Here is a 26,476-nt window from a genome sequence, read left to right as displayed (position 1 = left end):
ATCTGCACTGACTTCAGGCTGGACTCTCAGGGAATTTATGGATATCAAGTAGAGGCTCTCCTTGTGGTGGTGAAGCAAGCCTGGTTGTATTTGACTGAGAGCAAGGAAGGGACAGGAAAGGAGGAAGGAATAGGGGAGGAGGAGGAGGAGGAGGAAGTGTGTGTGTGTGTGTGTGTGTGACCAGTACCTCCCATCTCTACCCCCTCAGGTCTTACCTGGAAATTCTGACCATCCTCAGGTTTTGTGTCCATCACTAGGTGTTGGGTCTGTCTTGCCTATTTGGTTTGCTTTCCCTTCTTTTCCTCAAGAGGACTTGCTATGGGGCACCTGGGTGATGCAGTTGGTTAAGTATCTGACTCTTGATTTCAGCTCAGGTTGGGATCTCAGGGTCGTGGGATTGAGCCCCATGTTGGGCTCTGTGCTTGAGGTGGAGTCTACCTGGGAGTCTCTCACTCTCTCTCCCTCTGCTCCCACCAACCTCTAAAACACATAGATAAATCTTTAAAAAAAAAAAAAAGAGGACTTGCTACAACCTCAGTGTTCTTCCTCCTCTGTAACAGCAGCATGGACTAGAGTTGGGGCTGGAGCAACCCGTCGTCAGGAACAGGAGCCAGGGAGAGCTGTGGGCTTTTCATGTGTAGTATCTCCTGGGACCTAATCCCCAATCTCCTAGTTAGAGACAGGATGGGGCAAATGTCCAACCTCCCAGCTGGCCCTTCTGGGCCCTGGATTTGTGAGTCCCAGCAGTGTCAGGAGCACCTTTGTCTCAGAGTGACCACGTCTGTCTGTGACTCCTGAGAATCCCACACCTGCTACCCTTGCCCTGGGCACAGGCAGAGGAGAGCTCTATCTCCTCCTTCCCCAACCTGCCGTGGAGTTTACACACTCTAATCAAATTCCAATCCTCTTAAAGAAAACCTATACTTTCTCAGAAAATCATAATAATAAATGAATTGGACAGGTTTGGGGTAGGATGCACTACACAATCATTGTCTTCAAATTCCTACTGTTCTGTACATAGGAAAAGTAAACAGACTTGTTCTCTATAACTCCAGAGGTGAGAGAGATGGCTCATCTATAAATATCTGCTGAAATAGTAGAGGCTTCTGCATGCAAGGTTACTTTAAATTTCTTAAATTGTGAAATACATCATATATAAAACACAGCGTACAAAACACGTAAGACCATTTTCTTACGGTTTTACCAGCTATGTGTATATGTGTGAATCATGTATTGTTTTTATTTGCCTATTTTTGTCTTTTACATGAACGGAACATTTACCTTCTTTCACTCAATTTTATGTTTGTTTTTTTTTTAAAGATTCTACTTATTTATTTGAGGAAGAGAGAGAGAGTGAGAGAGAGTATGAGAGGGGAGAAGGTCAGAGGGAGAAGCAGACTCCCCGCAGAGCCAGGAGTCCAATGAAGTACTCCGTCCTGGGACTCCAGGACCACGACCTGAGCCAAAGACAGTTGCCCAACCAACTGAGCCACCCAGGCACCCGTCAATTTTATGTTTTTTAAAAAAAATTGTTGTCTATGGTCAAATAATCTTCAACAAAGCAGGAAAGAATATCCAGTGGAAAAAAGACAGTATCTTCAGCAAATGGTGTTGGGAAAACTGGACAGCCACGTGTAGAAGAATGAAACTGGACCCTTACACCATACACACAAATAAACTCAAAATGGATGAAAATCCTAAATTTGAGACAGGAATCCATCAAAATCCTAGAGGAGAACATAGACAGCAACCTCTTTGAGCTCAGCCACAACAACTTATTTGCCAGACACATCTCCAAAGGCAGGGGAAACAAAAGCCAAAATGAACTGTTGGAACTTCATCAAGATAAAAATCTTTTGCATAGCAAAGGAAACAGGGCACCATATGGAATGGGAGAAGATATTTGCAAATGTCTTATCAGTAAAGAGCTATTGTCTAAAATCTATAAAGAACTTATCAACTCAACACCCAAAAAACAACAAAAAAAATCCAGTCAAGAAGTGGAGAGAAGACATGAACAGACATTTCTCCAAAGAAGACATACAAATGGCTAACAGACACATGAAAAAAGGCTCAAAAGCACTCGGCATCAGGGATATACAAAACCACTGGGTGTTATATGCAACTAATGAATTGTTGAACACTATATCTGAAACTAATGAGGTACTATGTATCAGCTAACCAAATTTAAATGAAGAAAAAAAAAAGATACTATAAAAAGAACCAGAGTGAGATACCATCTCACACCAGTCAGAATGGCTAAAAGTAACAACTCAGGAAACAACAGATGTTGGCAAGGATGCAGAGAAAGGGGAACCCTCTTACACTCCTGGTGGGAATACAAACTGGTGCAGTCACTCTGGAAAACAGTATGGAGGTTCCTCCAAAAGTTAAAAATAGAACTACCCTATGTCCCAGCAATTGCACTACTAGGTATTTATCCAAAGGATACAAACAGTGATTCATAGCAGCAATGTTCACAATAGCCAAACTGTGAAAAGAGCCAAGATGTCCATCAGCTGATGAATGGATAAAGAAGAGGTGGTATATATACACAATGGAACATTACTCAGCCATCAAAAAGGATGGATTCTTGCCATTTGTAATGGTGTGGATGGAGTAGAGGGTATTATGCTAAGTGAAATAAGTCAATCAAGGAAAGACAAATATCAGATGATTTCACTTACGTGGAATTTAAGAAACAAAACAGATGAGTGTAGGGGAAGGGAAGAAAAACAAAATAAGATGACATCAGAGAGGGAGACAAACCGTAAGACTCAACTCTTGGAAACAAACGGAAGGTTGCTGGAGGGGAGGTGGCTGGGAATATGGGGTCACTGGGTGATGGGCATGAAGGAGGGCACTCGATGTAGTGAGCACTGGGTGTCATACACAACTCATGAATCACTAAATTCTACCTCTGAAACTAATAATACACCATGTGTAAATTAAGTTGAATTTAAATTAAAAGTTAAAAAATTATTTTCATGTAGTTGACACATAATGTTACATTAGTTTCAGGTGTACAACAGTGATTTAACTGCTCTTTATGTAATGATGGGCTCACCACCAGTGTAGCTACTGTCTGTCAGCATACGACACTATTACAATACCACTGACTACATTCCCTATGCTGTGCCTTCTATTCCTGTGGATTTTTCATTTCATAACTGGAAGTCTGTACCTCCCACTCCCCTTCACCCATTTTGCCTGCTCCCTGCCTCCCTTTCCTCTGGCAACCATCAGTTTGTTCTGTATTTATAGTCTGATTCTGCTTTTTGTTTGTTTATTCATTTGTTTTGTGTTTTAGATTCCACATGTAAGTGAAATCATATGGTATTTGTCTTTCTCTGTCTGGCTTATTTCACTTAGTGTAATACCCTGTGGGTCCATCCATGTTCAATTTTATGTTTTTGACATTCATTCATATTGATACTTGTAACTACAGGTTATTCTTTTTCACTGATGCATAAGAAAGGGTCACACTGTCCTACCTAATATCTTTAGGGCTTTTCATTTTGGAATTCAGAACCTTTCTCATTTTAGATATATAAGATTGTACATATTTATGACGATTTGATATGCATATACTTTGTAGAATGATGACCCCAATAAATATATCCATCACCTCACAGAATTACCATTTTTGTTTCGTGGTGAGAATGCTCAAGATTATTTACTCTCCCAGCAAATTGCAAGTATGTAATACAGTATCGTTAACCATCATCACCATGCTGTACACTAGATCCCAGAATTTACTCATCTTATAGCTGAGAGCTTGTACTCTTTTTTTTTTTAATTTTTTATTTTAATAAACATATAATGTATTTTTATCCCCGGGGGTACAGGTCTGTGAATCACCAGGTTTACACATTTCACAGCACTCATCATAGCACATACCCTCCCCAATGTCCATTTCCCCACCACCCTCTCCCGTCCCCCCTCCCCCCAGCAACACTCAGTCTGTTTTTTGAGATTGAGTCTTTTATGGTTTGTCTCCCTCCCAATCCCATCTTTTCATTTTTTCTTTTCCTACCTCCCCCCAACCCCCCTGCATTGCATCTCCACTTCCTCATATCAAAGAGATCATATTATAGTTGTCTTTCTCCGATTGACTTATTTTGCTAAGCATGATACCCTCTAGTTCCATCCACGTCATTGCAAATGGCAAGATTTCATGTCTTTTGATGGCTGCATAGTATTCCATTGTGTATATATACCACATCTTCTTTATCCATTCATCTGTTGATGGACATCTAGGCTCTTTCCACAGTTTGGCTATTGTGGACATTGCTGCTATAAACATTCGGGTGCACGTGCCCTTTCGGAGCACCACGTTTGTATCTTTAGGATATATACCCAGTAGTGCAATTGCTGGGTCGTAGGGTAGCTCTATTTTCAGTTTTTTGAGGAACCTCCACACTGTTTTCCAGAGTGGTTGCACCAGCTTGCATTCCCACCAGCAGTGTAGGAGGGTTCCCCTCTCTCCGCATCCTCGCCAGCATCTGTCATTTCTTGACTTGTTAATTTTAGCCATTCTGACTGGTGTGAGGTGGTATCTCATTGTGGTTTTGATTTGTATTTCCCTGATGCCGAGTGATGTGGAACATTTTTTCATGTGTCTGTTGGCCATCTGGATGTCTTCTTTGCAGAAATGTCTGTTCATGTCCTCTGCCCATTTCTTGACTGGATTATTTGTTCTTTGGGTATTGAGTTTGATAAGTTCTTTATAGATTTTGGATACTAGCCCTTTATCTGATATGTCATTTGCAAATATCTTCTCCCATTCTGTCAGTTGTCTTTTGGTTTTGTTAACTGTTTCCTTTGCTGTGCAAAAGCTTTTGATCTTGATGAAATCCCAATAGTTCATTTTTGCCCTCGCTTCTGTTGCCTTTGGCGATGTTCCTAGGAAGAAGTTGCTGTGGTTGAGGTCAAAGAGGTTGCTGCCTGCATTCTCCTCAAGGATTTTGATAGATTCCTTTCTCACATTGAGGTCCTTCATCCATTTTGAGTCTATTTTCGTGTGTGGTGTAAGGAAATAGTCCAATTTCATTTTTATGCATATGGCTGTCCAATTTTCCCAGCACCATTTGTTGAAGAGGCTGTCTTTTGTCCATTGGATATTCTTTCCTGCTTTGTCGAAGATTAGTTGACCATAGAGTTGAGGGTCTATTTCTGGGCTCTCGATTCTGTTCCATTGATCTATATGTCTGTTTTTGTGCCAGTACCATACTGTCTTGATGATGACAGCTTTTTTTTTTTAAAGATTTTATTTATTCATTTGACAGACAGAGATCACAAGTAGGCAGAGAAGCAGGCAGAGAGAGGAGGAAGCAGGCTCCCTGCTGCGCAGAGAGCCCGATGTGGGGCTCGATCCCAGGACCCCGGGATCATGACCCGAGCCGAAGGCAGAGGCTTTAACCCACTGAGCCACCCAGGCGCCCCGATGACAGCTTTGTAATAGAGCTTGAAGTCTGGAATTGTGATGCCACCGACTTTGGCTTTCTTTTTCAATATTCCTTTGGCTATTCGAGGTCTTTTCTGGTTCCATATAAATTTTAGGATTATTTGTTCTATTTCTTTAAAAAAAATGGATGGGATTTTGATAGGGATTGCATTAAATGTGTAGATTGCTTTAGGTAGAATAGACATTTTCACAATATTTGTTCTTCCAATCCATGAGCATGGAATATTTTTCTATTTCTTTGTGTCTTCCTCAATTTCTTTCATGAGTACTTTATAGTTTTCTGAGTATAGATTCTTTGCCTCTTTGGTTAGATTTATTCCTAGGTATCTTATGGTTTTGGGTACGATTGTAAATGGGACTGACTCCTCAATTTCTCTTTCTTCTGTCTTGTTGTTAGTGTAAAGAAATGCGACTGATTTCTGTGCATTGACTTTATATCCTGACACTTTACTGAATTCCTGTATAAGTTCTAGCAGTTTTGGAGTGGAGCCTTTTGGGTTTTCCACATATAGTATCATATCATCTGCAAAGAGTGATAGTTTGACTTCTTCTTTGCCAATTTGGATGCCTTTAATTTCTTTTTGTTATCTGATTGCTGAGGCTAGGACTTCTAGTACTATGTTGAACAGCAGTGGTGATAACGGACATCCCTGCCATGTTCCTGACCTTAGCAGAAAAGCTTTCAGTTTTTCTCCATTGAGAATGATATTTGTGGTGGGTTTTTCATAGATGGCTTTGATACTATTGAGGTATGTGCCTTCTATCCCTACACTTTGAAGAGTTTTAATCAGGAAGGGATGCTGCACTTTGTCAAACGCTTTTTCAGCATCTATTGAGAGTATCATATGGTTCTTATTCTTTCTTTTATTAATGTATTGTATCACATTGATGGATTTGCGGATGTTGAACCAACCTTGCAGCCCTGGAATAAATCCCACTTGGTCGTGGTGAATAATCCTTTTAATGTACTGTTGGATCCTATTGGCCAGTATTTTGGTGAGAATTTTCGCATCTGTGTTCATCAAGGATATTGGTCTGTAATTCTCTTTTTTGGTGGGATCCTTGTCTGGTTTTGGGATCAAGGTGATGCTGGCCTCATAGAATGAGTTTGGAAGTTTTCCTTCCATTTCTATTTTTTGGAACAGTTTCAGGAGAATAGGAATTAATTCTTCTTTAAATGTTTGGTAGAATTCCCCTGGGAAGCCGTCTGGTCCTGGACTTTTGTTTGTTTGGAGATTTTTGATGACTGTTTCAATCTCCTTACTGGTTATGGGTCTGTTCAGGTTATCTATTTCTTCCTGGTTCAGTTGTGGTAGTTTATATGTCTCTAGAAATGTATCCATTTCTTCCGGATTGTCAAATTTGTTGGCGTAGAGTTGCTCGTATTATGTTCTTATAATTGTTTGTATTTCTTTGGTGTTGGTTATGATCTCTCCTCTTTCATTCATGATTTTATTTATTTGGGTCCTTTCTCTTTTCTTTTTGATAAGTCTGGTCAGGGGTTTGTCAATCTTATTAATTCTTTCAAAGAACCAGCTCCTAGTTTCGTTGATTTATTCTATTGTTTTTTTAGTTTCTATTTCATTGATTTCTGCTCTGATCTTTATGATTTCTCTTTTCCTGCTGGGTTTAGGCTTTCTTTGTTGTTCTCTCTCCAGCTCCTTTAGGTGTAGGCTTAGATTGTGTATTTGAGACCTTTCTTGTTTCTTGAGAAAGGCTTGCACTGCTATATATTTTCCTCTCAGGACTGCCTTTGTTCTGTCCCACAGATTTTGGACTGTTGTGTTTTCATTATCATTTGTTTCCATGATTTTTTTCAATTCCTCTTTAATTTCCTGGTTGACCCATTCATTTTTTAGAAGGATGCTGTTTAGTCTCCATGTATTTGTGTTCTTTCCAAATTTCCTCTTGTGATTGAGTTCTAGCTTCAGAGCATTGTGGTCTGAAAATATGCAGGGAATGATCTCAATCTTTTGGTACCAATTGAGACCTGATTTATGACCCAGGATGTGGTCTGTTCTGGAGAATGTTCCATGTGCACTAGAGAAGAATGTATATTCTGTTGCTTTGGGATGGAATGTTCTGAAGATATCTGTGATGTCCATCTGGTCCAGTGTGTCATTTAAGGCCTTTATTTCCTTGTTGATCTTTTGCTTAGATGATCTGTCCATTTCAGTGAGGGGAGTGTTAAAGTCCCCTGTTATTGTTGTATTACTGTCGATGTATTTCTTTGATTTTGTTATTAATTGGTTTATATAGTTGGCTGCTCCCATGTTAGGGGCATAGATATTTAAGATTGTTAGGTCTTCTTGTTGGACAGACCCTTTGAGTATGATATAGTGTCCTTCCTCATCTCTTATTATAGTCTTTGGCTTAAAATCTAATTGATCTGATATAAGGATTGCCACCCCAGCTTTCTTCTGATGTCCCTTAGCGTGGTACATTGTTTTCCACCCCCTCACTTTAAATCTGGAGGTGTCTTCGGGTCTAAAATGAGTTTCTTGTAGGCAGCATATTGATGGGTTTTGTTTTTTTATCCATTCTGATACCCTGTGTCTTTTGATTGGGGCAATTTGCCCATTAACATTCAGGGTAACTATTGAGAGATATGAATTTATTGCCATTGTATTGCCTGTAAGGTGACTGTTACTGTATATCGTCTCTGTTTCTTTCTGATCTACTACTTTTAGGGTCTCTCTTTGCTTAGAGGACCCCTTTCAATATTTCCTGTAGAGCTGGTTTGGTGTTTGCAAATTCTTTCAGCTTTTGTTTGTCCTGGAAGCTCTTTATCTCTCCTTCTATTTTCAGTGATAGCCTAGCCGGATATAGTATTCTTGGCTCCATGTTTTTCTCGTTTAGTGCTCTGAATATATCATGCCCGTTCTTTCTGGCCTGCCAGGTCTCTGTGGATAGGTCTGCTGCCAATCTAATGTTTTTACCCTTGTATGTTACAGACTTCTTTTCCCGGGGTGCTTTCAGGATTTTCTCTTTGTCGCTAAGACTTGTAAATTTTACTATCAGGTGACGAGGTGTGGACCTATTTTTATTGATTTTGAGGGGCATTCTTAGCATCTCCTGGATTTTGATATTTGTTCCCTTTGCCATATTAGGGAAATTCTCTCCAATAATTGTCTCCAATATACCTTCTGCTCCCCCCTCTCTTTCTTCTTCTTCTGGAATCCCAATTATTCTTTTTTTTTTTTTTTTTAAGATTTTACTTATTCATTTGCCAGAGAGAGAGAGAGAGAGAGATCACAAGTAGGCAGAGAGGCAGGCAGAGAGAGAGGTGGAAGCGAGCTCTCCCCTGAGCAGAGAGCCCAATGTGGGGCTCGATCCCAGGACCCTGAGATCATGACCTGAGCCGAAGGCAGAGGCTTAACCCACTGAGCCACCCAGGCGCCCCTGGAATCCCAATTATTCTAATGTTGTGTCATCTTATGGTGTCGCTTATCTCTCGAATTCTCTCCTCGTGGTCCAGTATTTGTTTGTCTCTCTTTTGCTCAGCTTCTTTATTCTCTATCATTTGGTCTTCTATGTCACTAATTCTTTCTTCTGCCTCATTTATCCTAGCAGTGAGAGCTTCCATTTTTGATTGCACCTCATTAATAGCTTTTTTGATTTCAACTTGGTTAGATTTTAGTTCTTTTATTTCTCCAGAAAGGGCTTTTATCTCTCCGGAGAGGGTTTCTCTAGTATCTTCTATGCCTTTTTCGAGCCCGGCTAGAACCTTGAGAATTGTCATTCCGAACTCTAGATCTGTCATGTTACCAACGTCCGTATTGATTAGGTCTCCAGCCTTCGGTACGGCCTCTTGTTCTTTTTTTTGAGGTGAGTTTTTCCGCCTTGTCATTTTGTCCAGATAAGATTTGCTTTCTCCTGCTGTGGAATTCCACTGTTCTTGGTGAGTGAAGTTGGTTTTGGATGGGTATCTTGTTGATCATCTGGGGGAGGGGCCTGTTGTGGTGATTCTCAAGTGTCTTTGCCGCAGGCGGAATTGCACCGCTCTTGCCAGGGACTGGGCTAAGTAATCCGCTCGGGTTTGCTTTCGGGACCTTTTGTTCCCTGAGGGTTTTCCGTAGAGTTCTGGAGGACGGGAATGAAGATGGCGGCCTCCCAATCTCTCAGCCCGGAGGAGCCAAGAGCTTGGGGTTCCGCTCCTCAGTGCACCCTCAGAGAAAAGCGCCCAACTGCCCCGCCTCCCTGGCCTGTGGTCGCATCTTGAGGAAAGCAGTCAATTGCTGGAACCTGGAGAAAAGCGCCCAGTCGCTTCTGTCTCCGTGGCCTCTGGCCACGCTCTGAGCCCACCCAGCCTGTGACCGGCACAAGGTAACCCCAGGCTAAGAGCTCACTCCTCGGCTTTGTCGCTGTAGCCGGCTTCCTCGCAGTAATACCTGTTAGCTCTGTGGCACTCAGACACCCCTGGTCCTTCTGTGACCCCGCGGGACCTGGGGTTATGCTGACCCCACCTGGGTTTCCCCCTTGTTTAGCCTCTGGAGTGATGTCCCTCTGTGGAGCAGACTTTTAAAAGTCCCGATTTTGTGCTCCGTTGCTCCGTTGCTCCGCCGCTTGCTGGGAGCTGGCCCCTCTCCCCAGGGTCTATCTTCCCGTCGCTTTGGATTCACTTCTCCGCAGGTCCTACCTTTCAGAAAGTGATCGATTTCTGTTTCTAGAATTGTTGCTCTTCTTCTCTTCGATTTCCCGTTGGATTTGTAGGTGTGCACAATGGTTAGATAAGCTATCTAGCTGATCTCCTGCTACCCGATGTCATCTCAGCCTGCTACTTCTCCGCCATCTTGACTCCAGAGCTTGTACTCTTTGAATGTCCACTTAATCATCCACCACACCTTTTCTTTTCCTCTCCAGGAAGGTGGCTACATTTTCCCCCTCCCTCTTTTATATCCAATTCTCTTAGTTCCTCCTGGATAAAGTTATATTTTTCTCCCAACTTTTCCTCACTTGACTCCTATACACCCCACAGCTTTAGATTATATTTCAGGATTGGAAGTGCTGAATAGCATTCCTCATGAAGATTCTCTTTGATAGTGAAATTCTAGGCTGGAGGGAGGAGGGATGGAGAAAGGAGGCTGGTGGGACATTTTGTTATTGTGGTTATTGGGGAGGCCTTTTCTGTACCCACTGGAATTCTTAAGAAAGTTGACAACATTGTGGTAAGGTCCTAAAGACAGAATCATTTATAGTGAAACAGTTGGAAACACTGAAATAATTTCAGGAGACACTTTGACTGATCTCACTTTGAGGATGTGTGATAATTCCCACCTCATTACAAATCTTCAGATGTTATCTGGGAAGGGTCCATGAACACACTTTGATCAAGTTTTGATATAGTGTCTGAAATTTATCTGAGGCTTGCTATATGCAAGACACTGTCTCAGAGACTTAAAACAGAAATAATATATATTTTAGGACACTTATTACATCATTTAATCCCCAGCTTATAGGCCAAGTAGTATAATCTCAGAACTAGGGAGCAGAAGCTCAGAGGGGTTAGGTAAATGATTCAAAGTGACTAAACTTAGAATTTTTCCTTTGACACCCACAACCATGTAGTGAGATTATTTATTGAATCCATTATGTAGATGAGGAAAATGAGAGTTCAGGACATTTCATGGCTTGATTATGGTCACACAATTTGTGAGATCAAGCTGTAACTTAAGTTTTCACTCTGAATCTTAGGAGCTTTTTACTATGCCGGTGAAGCTGCCTTCTCTGACAACTATGCGAACAGCTTTGGAGAGGTTATGAGCTGTTCTAAAGGTAACAGGAAAATCCATTAGCCAGACCCAAGGAGTTTGTGCATGAGATGAATAACTCATATGATGACAATATTGACTTACTGAGGCTTCATATGAGATTAAAAAACCTCACAACAGAAGTTTTTCCAGCTTTTCTTCGGGATACTTTTTTACACAACACTGGTTATGTCTGTGACACATATGAGCCAGAGACTACAAAAGAAAAAAAAAGGAAACTGTGTGTCTGATACAGTAAGACATCAATATCTGTGTCTCATTTTATTTATTTTTACCAAAAGGTATAATAACCTTCTATTGCAATTGTCTCATTTCCACTTATTGGACTGTGGCTAATTTTGATACAGAGCTATGGTTGATAGATCTTTGCAATATTTTCATAATTCAACACAGTTCCTGGCGCACAACAGGTGTTTCATGGGTTCTTGTTGAATGAATGGGTTTTGCTATTCTGCCCTTCTTTTTTTTTTTTTTTTTTTTTTTTTTTTTAAAGATTTATTTATTTATTTATTTGACAGAGATTACAAGTAGGCAGAGAGGCAGGCAGAGAGAGAGAGGAGGAAGCAGGCTCCCTGCTGAGCAGAGAGCCCGATGCGGGGCTCGATCCCAGGACTCTGGGATCATGACCTGAGCCGAAGGCAGAGGCTTTAACCCACTGAGCCACCCAGGCGCCCCTATTCTGCCCTTCTGATCAGCTTTTTCAAGGCCTGCTTCATGTCCTTGTTCCTAAGACTATAGATAAAAGGGTTCAGCATGGGAGTAACTACTGTATAGATGACAGTGACCACACGGTCCTTTGTCACTGAGTAGGTGGATGAGGGGCGAATGTACACAAATATTATGGTTCCATAGAATAGTGCCACAACCGTGAGGTGGGATCCACAGGTAGAGAAGACCTTGTACCTGCCTCCCCCGGAAGGGACCCTCAGAACGGCACGGGTGATGAAAACATAAGAGACAATGATCAAGATGAAGGGACTCATGATCACAAAGGAGCCCTCTGTGAAGGCCAGAAGCTCATTGACGGAGGTGTCAGAGCAGGAGAGCGTCAGCAGTGGCTGGACGTCACAGAAGAAGTGGTGGATGACGTTGGGCCCACAGAAGGAGAGGCGGGCCATGAGAATCGTGTGGGTGAGTGAGTGGAGGTGGGACAGCACCCAGGATGCCATCACCAGCAGAAGACAGCGCCGGGGGCTCATGGTCGTGGTGTAATGCAGCGGGTGACAGATGGCTGTGTAGCGGTCAAGAGCCATGGCAGCCAGGAGGAAGCTGTCAGTGATCCCAAAGGCCACAAAGAAATACATCTGTGTGAGGCACTGGGCAAAGGGGACCTTCTTGTTCTTGCTCAGCATGTTTGCCAGCATCCTTGGCACAATGACACTTGTAAAGCAGATGTCCACCAGGGAGAGGTTGGAAAGGAAGAAGTACATGGGGGTATGGAGGCGGGCATCCCCCCGGATGGCTGCAATGATGACTGAGTTGCCAGCCACATTGACCAGATACATGGTGAGGAAGCTGGCAAAGAGCCACCCCTGCTCTTTGGGGTCACTGGTCAGTCCCAGGAGGAAGAATTCAGTCATATGGCTCTGGTTTCCCTTCAGCATTGCTTTCCTGTAAGTAAAAAATATGGAGGAATGTTTGGTGTATGTCCTGGCTTGAGGTCTTCAGTCTGGCAGAGGAGATACCTTATAACTTGTTCCAACTTGTACCCTGCAGAAGGGGAGTTCTTGTAGCCCACCATATATTTTATGATATGACTTCACAGAATTGGTGTTGGCTAACTTGATTTCAATTCCAACTTTACATCTGACTAATTTTGTGGACTTGAACATGGTACTTCATCTTTTGTTTTTTATTCAAAAGACAAAATGTATACTACCCATGTTCTTAGGGTATTCTGAGAATATGTGGTAACGATCTTTGGAAAAATGTTCAGAAAGCAATCATTTCGCTTCATTTCCCAAGTCGTATCTAAGACATATATGTTGCTTTGTTTGGCCTCGAGTGTTTTATTTATTTATTTATTTTTTGAGAAGGAAGGAAATAAGGTGGGAAGGGGTAGTGGGAGAGGGAGAGAGGGAGAATCTTAAGCTCCAAGCCCAGCATGGAGCCCAACATGGGGCTCCATTTCACAGCCCTGAGAGCATCACCTGAGCCATAATCAAGAGTTAGGCGCTTAACTAACTGATCCACCCAGGCGCCCCGGGCCTCAGTTTCTGGTCAGCCTGCTAACCTCTAGTTCCTTCTACCTGGTGCTTCTTGCCAGGATTTCTACCTTCTGCTTCCCCGGTGTAAGGAAGGTAGGGTATCCTAAGTTCTCCCTGTACCAATCACATAACTACTATAGAGATTATATTCTTGGATCCAACCTTTCTTGAAAAAAAAAAAGTGGTTTGGGAATGCATTTGAGAATTTAATTATGGGCGAGAAGATCAGACTAGGAGTGCTTGGGACCTGGAAATCTGACATGTCCATCAGGGTGTGGAACTGTCAAAGGTGAGTGAGAACTTGGAGAACTGTCTCTAGTAGGGAGAGCATAGTTACCTAACATTGAACTTGGTGTTTTATGGAGGTGAGTGGCATCAACAAGACACAGAGGAACTGAATCATGAGTGCTCTTACAGGCAAGAAGAGTCTAAGGGGTAGTAATGTGGGCAATGGAAATGTGTGAAGATGCAATATTCTGGCAAAAACACACTGAGAGTTATGCACAGAAAGGTGCTGAGGTTCAGGAATGGGTCCTCCCTAAAGGCAAGAGCCAAGGCTCCAGCCTGGCAGGAACTGAGGCACTAGTCATCTATCTACCAAGGTAGAGATTCAGTTGAAGTGGGGGCAAGACAAGGAACCATTGGGACATAGAATTAGAACCAGCCAGCAGCCACCTGGATTGATAGTGAGATGCTGAGTCACAGAATATATACTCAATATGTCTACCCTGCCTAAGGATGGGATTGGCTTCAGAGAAAACAGCGGAAAAGAGAGACTAGAAGTAGTGGTAGTAATCCTAGGTAAGAGAGGGTAGAATTAGGGATGCAATCCATATCCTATACTCCTTTGTTTTCTCACCATCTTTCTGGTACTTTTGACAATGAGTCAGAAACAAACTAAGTACTAATGATATGTTTTTAATGCTTAGTTATCTTGAATGAAATTGGTGGCCCTGCTTAGGAGGACTCAGGCTTTTTTTGTTTCCCTTTTAGCATCTTAACAGGTGCATGCATACAGCAGCATTGTTTTCTGAAGTGTTTCCTTCCTCTCTGAGATACTTGGTGCTCAGAAGGTCTGAATTGGATCCTTCCACTAGGCAAGGGCCCACCAAGGCCATCCATACAGCATCTGGATAGGTCCTTGGTGAAAGCGCTACCAAGGCAGGGTTCAAGTCTGTTTTTGCTTCCCACTGTTTTCCACCTGGCTCATGTAGTTGTGTAATAAATATTGGCCAACAGATTGAACCAGAAATGTCATCCCTGACCATTCCTTGTAAGACTGTGGGTTTTAAATTCGTAACTGGAAGACTAGACTCCTAGAGTCAGGAGAGGTGATGGAAAAAAATTCATGATTTGGAAATTAGTTCTGGTTCAGATATTGGAACCAGAGTGGTTCAGATAATAACCCTTGGAAATGGGGGAAAAAAAATGTCATGTCTTAAAGTTTACTGTTAAGTTCAAATAAGACAACATATCTGAAAAAGTATTTGAGATCTACAATATTCTATGTATATGTTGCTTATACTATGAATGATACTTCTTGTTAGTATTCTGTACCTAATTGTGTACAGCTGAAAAATAATAGATGTAATCTAGAGGAAACCAGGCAAACGGTAAGGGGTGGGTAAGCCAGGGTAGTGTGTTTTGGAGGGGGAACTGGTCACTGGGGGGAGAGTAAGTGCTAAGCTGGAGGGGAAACAGAGTGACAGGGTCCAGACTCAGGACAAATTGGCCTTTCCTGGGAAGAGAGGGAAAAGGAACAAAGTCCTTAAGGATTTTCTGTTTAGGATAATTCTTACTGGAGTGTGTAGTTTTCTATGGCTACTGTAACAAATTACCATTAACTTAGTAGCTTAAAACAACACAAAATTTTATTTCACAGTTCTGTAGGTCAGAAAGCTGAAAAAAATCAAGATGTTGACAAGACTACGTTCCATTCTGGAGACTCCACAGAAGAATCCAGTTCCTTGCCTTTTCCAGCTTCTAGAAATTGCACATTCCTTGGTGAGTGGCTCCCTCCTTCTGTCTTCAATGCCAGCAAGGATGGGTGAGTCCTTCTTATGTTGCCATCTCTCTGATTCTCTTTTGCCTCATCCGTCCGCATTTAAGGACCCTGTGATTGCACTGGGCTCATTTGGGTAATTGAGGATAATCCCTTTATTTTAAGGTTTTGGACTTCTGGCCTCCAGAACTGTGAAAGAATAAATTTCTGTTGTTTTAAGCCATCAAGCTTGTGGTAATTTGTTGTAGGAGCCCTAGGAAACTATATAGAAGTCCTACAAAATATCAATGAAATAGACCCCTTGGCAAGAAAAATCACACAAAAAAAGAATGCATGAAAAAAAAATCATCAAGGTAGGAGAAATTATTTTAGGCATTAGAGATAATAAGTCTTATACAATAGAAAATTTTCTGAAAATTTTAAGTGAAATGGGTACATTCTTCTAGAAATATATAAATTGTACAAGAATGATTTGAATAGACTAATGAATTATTGAGAAAGTATAAATGGTAGTCAAAAACCTTCCCTTTCAAAAATATCTGGCCCAAATGACTTTAAGTTAAGTTCTGCCAAACTTTCAAAATAGCTAATTCTATTTTATGCAAATTGTTCCAGAAACTAGTAAACAGAGGGAAGAGGGTGACCTTCTGGCCCATTTTATAATGTTAGTGTAATACTGAGTCCAAAACCAGAATAAAAATAAGAGAAGAAAACTCTAAGTCCATTTTTTTAATGAACATAATCTTAAATATGTAAAATCTTAAATAAAGCAATTGTTAAATGAATCCAAGATAGTACTAAAAATATTAGATCATGAACAAGTGGGATTTGTCCCAGTAATGGAGATTTCACAAAACTCCTTCAAATACTTCTTCATGTTAATAAAAGAAAGGGGGATAATATTGCATGATAATTTTTATCAAAACAGTACAAGAATTTTACAAAGTTCAACATCTGTTTACACTGACCTCTGTTAGAAAATTAGGAACAGGGAATATTCTTAATTTGGTAAAAGCTACCTACACCCAAACCCTACACTAAATGGATAAACCTTAAATGTATTCCTTTAAAGATGAGAAGCATAAAACAACGGACGAATGGAACCTGAGGGTTTTGAAGGGGCAGGGGTGGGAGGTTGGGAGAACCAGGTGGTGGGTATTAGGGAGGGCACGGATTGCATGGAGCACTGGGTGTGGTGCAAAAACAATGAATACTGTTATGCTGAAAAGAAATAAAAAATTGAAAAAAAAAAAGATGAGAAGCAAGACTACGATACCCATTACCACCACAAATGTTAAATATACTATTGGGAATTCTGTCTAACACTATAAGAAAAGAAAATGATGGTAAAGGGATGGAAGGAAAAAATATAAAACTTTCATTATTTAAAGAAGATAGGATCATCTTGGAAAAAAAGAATAGAATCAATTGACAAACTATTAGAACCAATAAGTGAGTTCAGCAGAGTGGCTGGATACATAATCAACTTAAAAAATCCATAGCATCTCTCCGGAATAGAATATAAATAACCAATATAATAGACTAGAAATAACTAATCAGAATATGTAGTAATAAATAAGATGTTATTCACTGTTGTAGAACAAACTCTAAAGCACTAGGAATTTATCTAAGAATAGATAAAACTACCATGCAAAGTCTAATAAAGAGCATATAGATGATTAAAATAAGTGGAAAGAAATCCATCTTCTTGGATGGAATGAATAATATTACAAAGATGTTATTTCCCACATTAATCTGTAAGTTTGGTTCACTCTCAATGAAAATATCTGTTGTTTTTTTTTAGAGTCACTGATAAATTTAGTCTCAAATTTACATATAACAATAAAGATCAGGAAATAGCTAAGTCAAACTTGAAAATAGAAAGAAAAAGAGGGCATTTGTCTTATTAGAGATTAAGAACAACAGACATTCATAATAATAAAAACAGTGTAGTTTTGGTGCAAGAACTGGTAAGAGACTAATGGGAAAAACTAGATAGCTCAGAGAGAGACCTATATTTATATAAGAACTTAATACAGAAAAATAGTGGTACTAAAAACCAATGGGGGAAAGGATAGACTGTCTGGAAGTATTGGGAACACTGGCTCATTATTTTGAAGATTATAAAAAAATACTCTCTAATATCATGTATAAAGGTGGAATCAGATGGATTGTGAACTTGTCTGTGGTAACCCATGAATCTATCAAGTTAATAGAAAAAAAAAACTGTAGGAGAATATCTATGAACTAGATGGGGCAGAACTTCTTGAATAAGACACTTAACCTTAAAACATGAAAAAACATGAAAGGCTGGGAGATGATATTTACAATGTATAACAGGTGAGGTACCAATGGGTGTAACAGACAATGATCATTTTCACATCAGAAAGAGAAATCTAAAAAAAAAAAAAAAAAAGAAAAAAAGAAAAAAAGAGAAATCTATGAATCCCAGTAGAAAAATGAGCAAGAAAACCAAAGGGCCAATAAGCCCATGAAGAAATGCTCAAATCCATTGGTAATGGCAAAATAAACAATGAGATTTCACTTTACATTTGTTAGCCTGGCAAACATTGGAAAGGAGAATAAAGACAACTCTTGCAAAGGGATGTGGCAATGTAGGGATTGTTGGGTACTGCTGATTGGATTGTAAAGCTGGTACTTATAAAACAATAAACTTGTAACACAATGCTCAGAGAACAAACCGGCATGATTTAGCCAAGTGAATGAATATCCCATGGCCCTACAATCCTGCTCCTAGACAGATACCCCAGAGAGACTGGTACACAGGCAAATAAAAGTTTGTGGAGGAGAATGTGTCTGCAGTGTCAGTTGCAGTGATGGGGAATTTGTAGCAACCTGATTGCCCATCACTAGGCTGGGAAACATGATAGGAGCACACTGTGGGTATAGGGCAGCTGTCTAGAAATGACTTACTAGAATTCCTCATAGCCACACCGATAGATTTTAAAGATATAATCTGAGGGGGGAAAAGTAAGAAAACGAATGAGATCTATAACACAAGATGTTTTATATAAATTAAAAATGCAATAAAAATGGTAATCACTCCATGATGTGTACATAAATCAATACATCGCATTGTATACCTCAAAAATAATTTAAAAATGCAATGAAATAACAAGGGTATCCGTACACAAAGTTGAACACTAAACATATTGGAATGGAGGAGGGCAGCAGTGGGGAGTGGGTATAAGTGTTCATGAGTGAGTGAGGAGGCAAACAAATAAAAGAAAAAGGGGCCCAGTGTTGGCAATATGCCATGAGCCGGGGAATGTGGTTAAGTCAACCCTTTGCATCTGAAGTCTATGAATAAGAAAAAGAATATCAAGTCTTAAATAAAACTCAGGGATTTCTCTTCCTTTCTACTCATCAGAGTGTGAAATATTGCCAGAAAATGGAGTCTGCTATCTCCTAAATTGTGCCCCCTGTCCCTTTGCAATGCAAATTGGATAGGTCCATACATCTTGGATTGAAATGCAAGAGCCAAGCATTCTGCTAAGCCTGGCAGTACCAGCATCCTGTTATCAGGCTTTCTCTTTGTTAATGATGTTAGGTATGCTTTTCTTTCATGAGTTGATGGATTGATTTATAATTCACTTAACACATTTTCACCAAGTGCCAGGAGACAACATAAGCATTGGGAATACAGAAGAATCAGATACCATGATAGCACTTCTGAAGTTTGAAAACAATGACAATGTCCCTCGGTTTCTTCTCTGGCTGAAATTCCCCCAGCTCTTTCCAATCCTTACCTAACAGGACTTGGAATTAAATCATCCCACCATCTGCAGTCCTTTTTGAGCTTCTGGCTGGCATGGCTAAAGCTTCCTGTGCAATGGTCAAGTATTTCCTTTTAGAATGTAAATTCCTAGGGGACATTTGTTAAATTCTAGGTTGTTGGAGATGGAAGTAATCTTAGAATTTACCCATTTTGTAAGTTTCCAAACTGCTTCTCTGGGGACTCAGGGGCTCCGCAAGAGGGATTGGGAAGCTGAGGGGAAGGCTGAATGGGAAGTTCTCTGGGTCTCTTTCTCTAATCAGAGCGATTCTGCTATCAGCGTGTTTTACAGATTGAATTACTGCATATGAGACTCTTGACTCCAGGAATCAAACTGAGGGTTTTGGAAAGGGAGGTGGGTGAGGGGATGGGGTAACTGGGTGATGGTGTTTATTTAAAGAGGGCACATGATATGAGCACTGGGTGTTGTACTGAACTAATGAATCATTGAACATTATATAAAAAACTAATGATGTGCTATGCCTAATTGAATTTAAAAAAAATTTTAAATTTAAATTTAAATTTAAAATTTAAAAAAAAAGAGAAGAAGTATTATGAAGATGTAGTTGAAAACAGTGTGCTCATTTCATGTAGGGAAAACTTGAGGCCCAGAGAGCAAGTGATTTACCCAATACCACAGTCTCCCTTACCACTCTCCTGTGTCATCTCATGGCCCATGCTATTCTGAAGATGTTCAGAGGTCAGAGTGAGACCACAGAATCTGGAGCTTTCCTCAGCAGGGCTGGCCTTGGGGACAACCAGGGGCCAGGCTGGGTCTCCCTGACAGCATCAGAGCAGCTACATCTGTTTCATTCAGTGCAGGACTTCTTTCCTTGGGGTCTTACCCACCAGTAATGAATCTTTCCTGTGTTAAATAAATGGAGAAGGAGAAATAGAGGAGTGTGGAGACCATGGCATTGGATGCTTAGGCATATGACCTGATCTGTGGTTTTAGCTGTGCTGAGCCTCAGTAAAAAGAGGATGTAAAATGTCATACAACATGATTTCTTTGTTTGTAATGCTCCAGGGTTTGTAGGACTTGGACATAGTGATGGGATGGAAGGTAATAGCTACTTACTCAGAAGAGGGCTGGTGACCTCCAAGGTGGCCATTCATGAGTCCGGGCATCTTCTCCTCAGCCTCAGGGGCCTTGGTGATTAATGTGGACATGCGGACTGGGGATATAGAGCTCTCGTATCAAGCAAGGAAGGATACAATCCGGGCTTGGTGTGGGAGCTGACAGGATTCACTACACCCTGAATGTTGTGTATGTGATTGTCATCTCAGATACTTTTCTTCCTCGAGAGAAGTAGTCTTTCAGTGTAGACTCATGCATCTGGAACCCAGGGTTTTCTCCCATCTCCAGCTACCATCACTAGCCTCTGCTGATGTACTCAAATGATGAAGGGTGAAGACCTGGAAGGAGGTGATTGCCTTTCATGTAAATCATCCCAAGGAGGCAGGCAGATTTTCCATCCACTGCCCTGGGGGGAGCTCATTAAGAACAAAGCCTTGGGAAAACAGTAGAGACTAAGGAATCTCTGCATTCCAGGGAGACAAGTTTCTTTGAATCTCACATAATTAGTGGCTTGTTACCATTGTGATTTTGAGGCGATTGAGGTAGGTAAATAGAGAAGCCTTGGACCTGGGGCCATCCCTGGGATGCTGGGGAGTGATGTGTGGTGCCATGGAAAGGATCTTAAGAGTGAAGATTCTTGGTTTCTAGTCAGCCAGTGAGTAGTTGTGATTTGGAGCAAACTCTTAGCCTCTCTAATTTTAGGTTTGTCATCTAGATTTTAGTACCTGTGTGGCAGAGGGGTTTGCCTGGAGAATTAAATTAACTCAAGAATATATTAATAATAATAATAATAATACTAAATTTATCAAATGCTTGTATAACATTTCATGGTGTTTTTGTTTTGTTTTGTTTTATTTTTATTTATTTATTTTTTTATGTAGCTCTTCAAGTGCAGTGTTCTTATTTTTGCAGATGAGGGAAATGAGGCTCAGTCTTACTGAATAACTTCTCGAAAGTTTCGTAACTAGGAAGTGCTAAGGCTAAGTTCAAATTCAGGGTTGTCTCACTCTTATATTCCACACATATTCTACTTTGTTATGTGGAGACTACACCTGGGAAGTTCTTTCATGGCTTCCTCTCATTTTCTCCTCCAAGGTGCTAGGCCATCTTCAGATATTCTACAAATTTATCTACCTTCCTCCTCATTCTGGTGATCCTGACCAAACTCATCCTAGGCTAGTGAAATGGCTCATTAAAGGGTAGGGCCCTGTCTTCTTTTGAGTTCACCAATGCATCCCCTCAACATCTAGCAAAGTCTGGCCCATAGTGGGCATTCAAAACCATTTGTTAAATAATATACCAGGCACAATATTTCTTTTAAAAATTTTTGTACAGAAATTAAAAAGTAATTCCAAACCAGAACAAAATCTTGTTGCTCTGCTATCAAAACAATAATTGTATTTATAAAGTGTTTTAAGATTTCAGATAAAGGAATATATTATGCCCAGGAATAGCAAACAGAAGGACTCAAAGAGGGACTCCTACCATATCTGATGTAATGCAGCCATTGCATCAATCAGCTTCTCAGGATGAAAAAGCCAGGAAATACTCTGAAAGTGCTTTTGTCTTTTAAAATTTTTATTTAACTTTTATTTTTCTAAATTATGTTCTATTAGCCAACATATAGTACACCGCTGGATTTTGATATAGTGTTCAATGATTCATAAGTTGGCTTTGTCTTTAGTTATGTTGCTTCTTTGATTAAACCTTCAGTTCATTTACTCATTCAATACTATAGTAGATGCTAGAAATAAAGAAATCAGTCACACCAAGTGAATTCCTATAAGTACATTCTAGAGGGGAGAGAGACATGTCATTACAACATGGAGTGATATTATACAATAGGAGTATGTAGGAGTTTTAAGAGTAGGGAAGAATGAGTATTGAATTCATGGTCAGGTGAGACTGGGGCTTAGAGATGGGTTGAGAAAAGCATCTCGAGTAGAAATGACCCTTGAGCTGATTCTTGAAAGTATAAGTAAAAGATGGCTAAAGAGTCAACGGTGGAAGAACGTTTAAGGCAGAGGGGCCACCTTGCAGGCAGACACACTGTGTCTGGGGATCTGAAAATAGCCATGTGACTCGAGTTTAGAGTGAATATGTTGGAGTGAACAGAGATGAGGCTGGAATGTTAGGCTTGCTACACTTATTGAAAATAATTCCAACTCCTTAGCTTGCCAGCCATAGCTTTCCATGAGCTAGTTATTCCTATTTTTCATCTCCTGTCAGTACTTCCTGAGGCCATAGCCAGCCTTGGCTTCTTGCCATTCTTAGCACCTGATTGCTGTATGGATTTGCACGTGCTGTTCACTTGGCATTTATCTACCTAGCCTCCTCATCTTTGCTTGCCTGGAAAATTTTGTCTTTCAAGTCTAGCCTTCCTCTGCTGTGAAAGCTTGCAATATTTACTCACCTTTAAATATGACTCATTTGGTACTTCCTTTGATTCATATAGTCCTGGCTTTTGCACAGTCACATGGAGACTCCCTTTCTATGTGGAATGCTTTTATTTGTGTTCCCGCTTCATTTTCCTTGGTAGATTACCAGCTCTGCGAAGGCAGGACACGTCAGAGTGGGGTGAAGGAGACGCCATAGTTTGGTTCACCCAGTACCCGATCCAATCCCCCTTCTCCTTGCCTACCTTTAGAATATGGGCTGTAAAAATTATACGTTAGATTTTCAGCCACTCTTTGAGCTGGAGGAGTCAGTCTCAGGCAATGAGAAAATGTAAACATACATTGCTATCCCGTCCCTGTCTTTCTCTTTTACAGTTTAGTTGGAGCGGAAGTAGCCATCATATGAGTCAAGAGATTGAGTCATGTACCATCTCTGATGGCACTGAGGCATGGATCTAATGCTAGCAACCATCTCCTCTGATCTCTTGGGGAGTAGGACATAAACACCCCCTCCCAACTTATTAAGCCATTGTGGTTATGTTTTTCATTACTTTCAGCCAGATGTGAATACAAATTATACAGAGAACTTTGTGAGAAACTCAGAGAGTTGTAGAGAGATGGATCTAGATGGAGGAGACACATACTTGAGCAGAGTCCATGCTTGGGTGGGCAAGCAGGGTGTGATAATAGGAGGCTTTCAGGGCAGGTAAAGTATTTGGAGGTGATAGGTAATGGTAATTCTGATAGGTAATTCAGGCAAGTGATATTCTTAGGAAGGTCTAGTCACAGGGAGACTATGAATAGTCCACATATTTTGGCTCTTTTTTTTCCCCCTTAGTGAATCTCAGCATATTCAGCCCTTTTTCTAGTCTAGGGTAGTAAAGCATTCATATTGGGTGAGATCTTAAGTATCACCGGTCACTCTTTCAACAATTAATCTTCTCCCATATCATCCGTCATTTGCTGGTTCACCACTGTGGTGAAAAGCTCACTTCTGCCCAGACCACCCTATCCATCTTTAGGCAGCAGCAAGACTTGTTCAGCTGCGTGGGATTGTTTCAGGCTTATCGTCTTTCTCGTACCCTGTGATGATGGGTACTGGCTCCTCACCCATGTAAACATTCTCCTTCTCCTTGCTTTGTAGGACCAGCTGCTCTAGTCTCCCTTTGACCTCTCACTTATCTGGTTTACAACTTAATTGCCAGCAGAGTGATAGACACGTCTAGAGTCTAATGAATACTTCAGTATTTATGAGCTAAAATTTTTTTATTTGTCAGGTATTCTAATTAACCTCAACTCAGAAAAATGATTTCAAGCAATTCTTACTTCTCAGCTTTATTGAGGTGTCATTGACAAATACAATTTGTGTATATTTAAGGTATTCTACTTGATGTTTTGATATATGTATGCATTGTGAAATGATTGCCACAATCAAGCTAATTGACATACTCATCACCTCACATAGTTAGCATTTTTGTGTGCTTGGTGAGAACAGTTAAGATCTACCCTCTTAGCAAATTTCAAGTGTACAATACAGTACTGTTAACTGTAGTCACTGTGCTCCAATTTAGATCTCAAGAATTTATTCATCTCATATAACTGAAACTTTACACCCTTCAGCCAGCTTTGCACAATTCTTACAGTTGTGACATGACCAGTCAAGGTGCATCTAATGATTATCAAGCACATATTATACTCAGTGTCACTAATGGGCCAGGCTGAAAAGTGATGTGCATTTTTCCCACCCACATTTCTTTTGGTGGAACTCAGTTCTTTGGCCATATTTAACTCTAAGAAAGGCTGGGAAATGTGGGATAGCTGTGTTCACAGGAGGGAAAGGCCAAGGATTTTGAGTGTCATTTGAGTAAGATCTGAATTTAGAGAGAAGAAGTGTTGATATGTGTGAGTATCTGAGGGAAAAGCATTTCAGACAACAGGAATGGTGAATTCAAAAGGCCTGAGATGGAAGTCATCCATGTTTACTTAAGGAACACTGGAGATCAGTGTTTCTGAGGGAAGTAGATGAAGAAAGGGCCAAAAGAAGTATCCAAAATTTATAAAGGACTTATCAAATTCAACACCCCCAAAATAAAAAATCTAGTCAAGAAATGGGCAAAGGACATGAACAGACATTTCTCCAAAAGAAGACATACAAATGGCCAACAGACAAATGGAAATATAAATCACGGAAATATAAATCCAAACTACAAGAAGATACCACTTCACACTGGTCAGAATGGCTAAAATTAACAATTTAGGAAACAACAGATGTTGGCAAGGATGCAGAGAAAGGGGAACCCTCTTACACTCCTGGTGGGAATGCAAACTGGTACAGCCACTCTGGAAAACAGTATGGGGGTTCAGAAAGTTAAAAATAGAGCTACCCTATGACCCAGCAATGGTACTACTAGATATTTATCTAGTATACAAACTATAAATTTTATCTAGGATACAAACATAGTTATTTGAAGGGGCACATGTACCCGAGTGTTTATAGCAGCAATGTCTACAATTGTCAAAATACGGAAAGGGCCCAGATGTCCATTGACTGATGAATGGATAAAGAAGATGTGATATGTATATACAATGAAATATTAGATAACAAAAAGAATAAAATCTTGCTATTTGTGACAATATGGATGGAAGTAGAGTATATTATGCTAAGTGAAATAAGTCAGTCAGAGAAGGGCAAATACCATATGATTTCACTCATATGTATAATTTAAGAAACAAAACAGATGAACATAGGGTAAGAGAAGGAAAAATAAAATAAAATAAAAACAGAGAGGGAGACAAACCATAAGAGACTCTTAACTATAGGAAACAAACAGGGTAGCTGGATGGGAGGTGGGTGGGGATATGGGGTAATTGTGTGATGGGCATTAAGGAGGGCAACTGATGTAAGGAGCACTGGGTGTTACATACAGTTGATGAATCACTAAACTCCACCTGTGAAAGTAGTAATATACTTTGTTAACTAACTTGAATTTAAATAGAATCTAAAAAAAAGGGGGGGGGCCAGTAGGGTGAGAAGGCAGAGAGGTATGGGGGCCAGATCATGTAGAGTCTAGTACGCTCTTACAAGGACTTGGTTCTTTCTCTAAGTGCATTGTGAAGCTGTTGGGTCATAGTAGGGTTTTGAGCAGAGGAGGGATATGATCTAACTTCTGTTTTTGTTTCCAAAGTTTTATGTGGAAAAGTTTCAAGTTCACAAAAAATGGAAAGAATATTGCAACAAACACTTGTATATACTTCGCACAGATCCACAGGTTAACCTTTTGGCACAACTGGTTCCTTCCTTTCTATTGCCAATTGATTTTTTGCCGAGCTATTGAGAGTAAGTTGAAGAAACATACAATTTCCCCTTTAGGTACATTCAGCAGGCATCTCCCCTGAACCCCCAAACAATTGTAACCAAGAAAGTGAACACAGATTCTACATGTCATCCAGTATGCAGGGGTCCAAGTTTTCCAATCTGGACTCTGGTCATGGTGAATGGATTGCATTGGGCTCTTCTGTTTCTTTTGTCTCTTCTAACAAGGGAACAAACAACATCCCCACTTAAAGTTTGTTTGCTTTTCCTGATACTGTCTCTTCTTAAAGAATCCAGGCCAGTTGCCTCACAGAATGTTGCACATTCTCTATTTTTCTGATTTTTTGCACGTGATTCAACTTAGGTTAAACATTTTAAAAAAGATTTTATTTATTTACTTGAGAGAGAGAGAGCATGAAGAGGGGGGAAGGGGGAGAAGGAAAAGC

General features: G+C 40.4%; 2 protein-coding genes across 2 annotated transcripts in view; both read right to left on the bottom strand.

The window, feature by feature from the left end:
* Nucleotides 1-26,476, bottom strand: part of LOC308353404 (olfactory receptor 1L3-like) — a gene marked incomplete at both ends in the record, with an annotated part of 52,460 nt that overhangs the window by 2,483 nt on the left and 23,501 nt on the right. The gene's annotated exons all lie outside the window — the stretch shown is intronic.
* On the bottom strand, nucleotides 11,913-12,842 carry LOC308353541 (olfactory receptor 1L6-like; the record flags this gene model as incomplete). The annotated part of the gene is made up of 1 exon (XM_080820435.1): nucleotides 11,913-12,842. One exon carries the CDS (start codon nucleotides 12,840-12,842, stop codon nucleotides 11,913-11,915), a length of 930 nt encoding a protein of 309 aa, XP_080676561.1.

Source organism: Martes martes (genome assembly GCF_963455335.1).
Source record: "Martes martes genome assembly, chromosome: 12".
Classification (NCBI taxonomy): domain Eukaryota; kingdom Metazoa; phylum Chordata; class Mammalia; order Carnivora; family Mustelidae; genus Martes; species Martes martes.
Note: the sequence above shows the minus strand (reverse complement) of the source record. Positions and strands in the feature narration are given on the sequence as shown.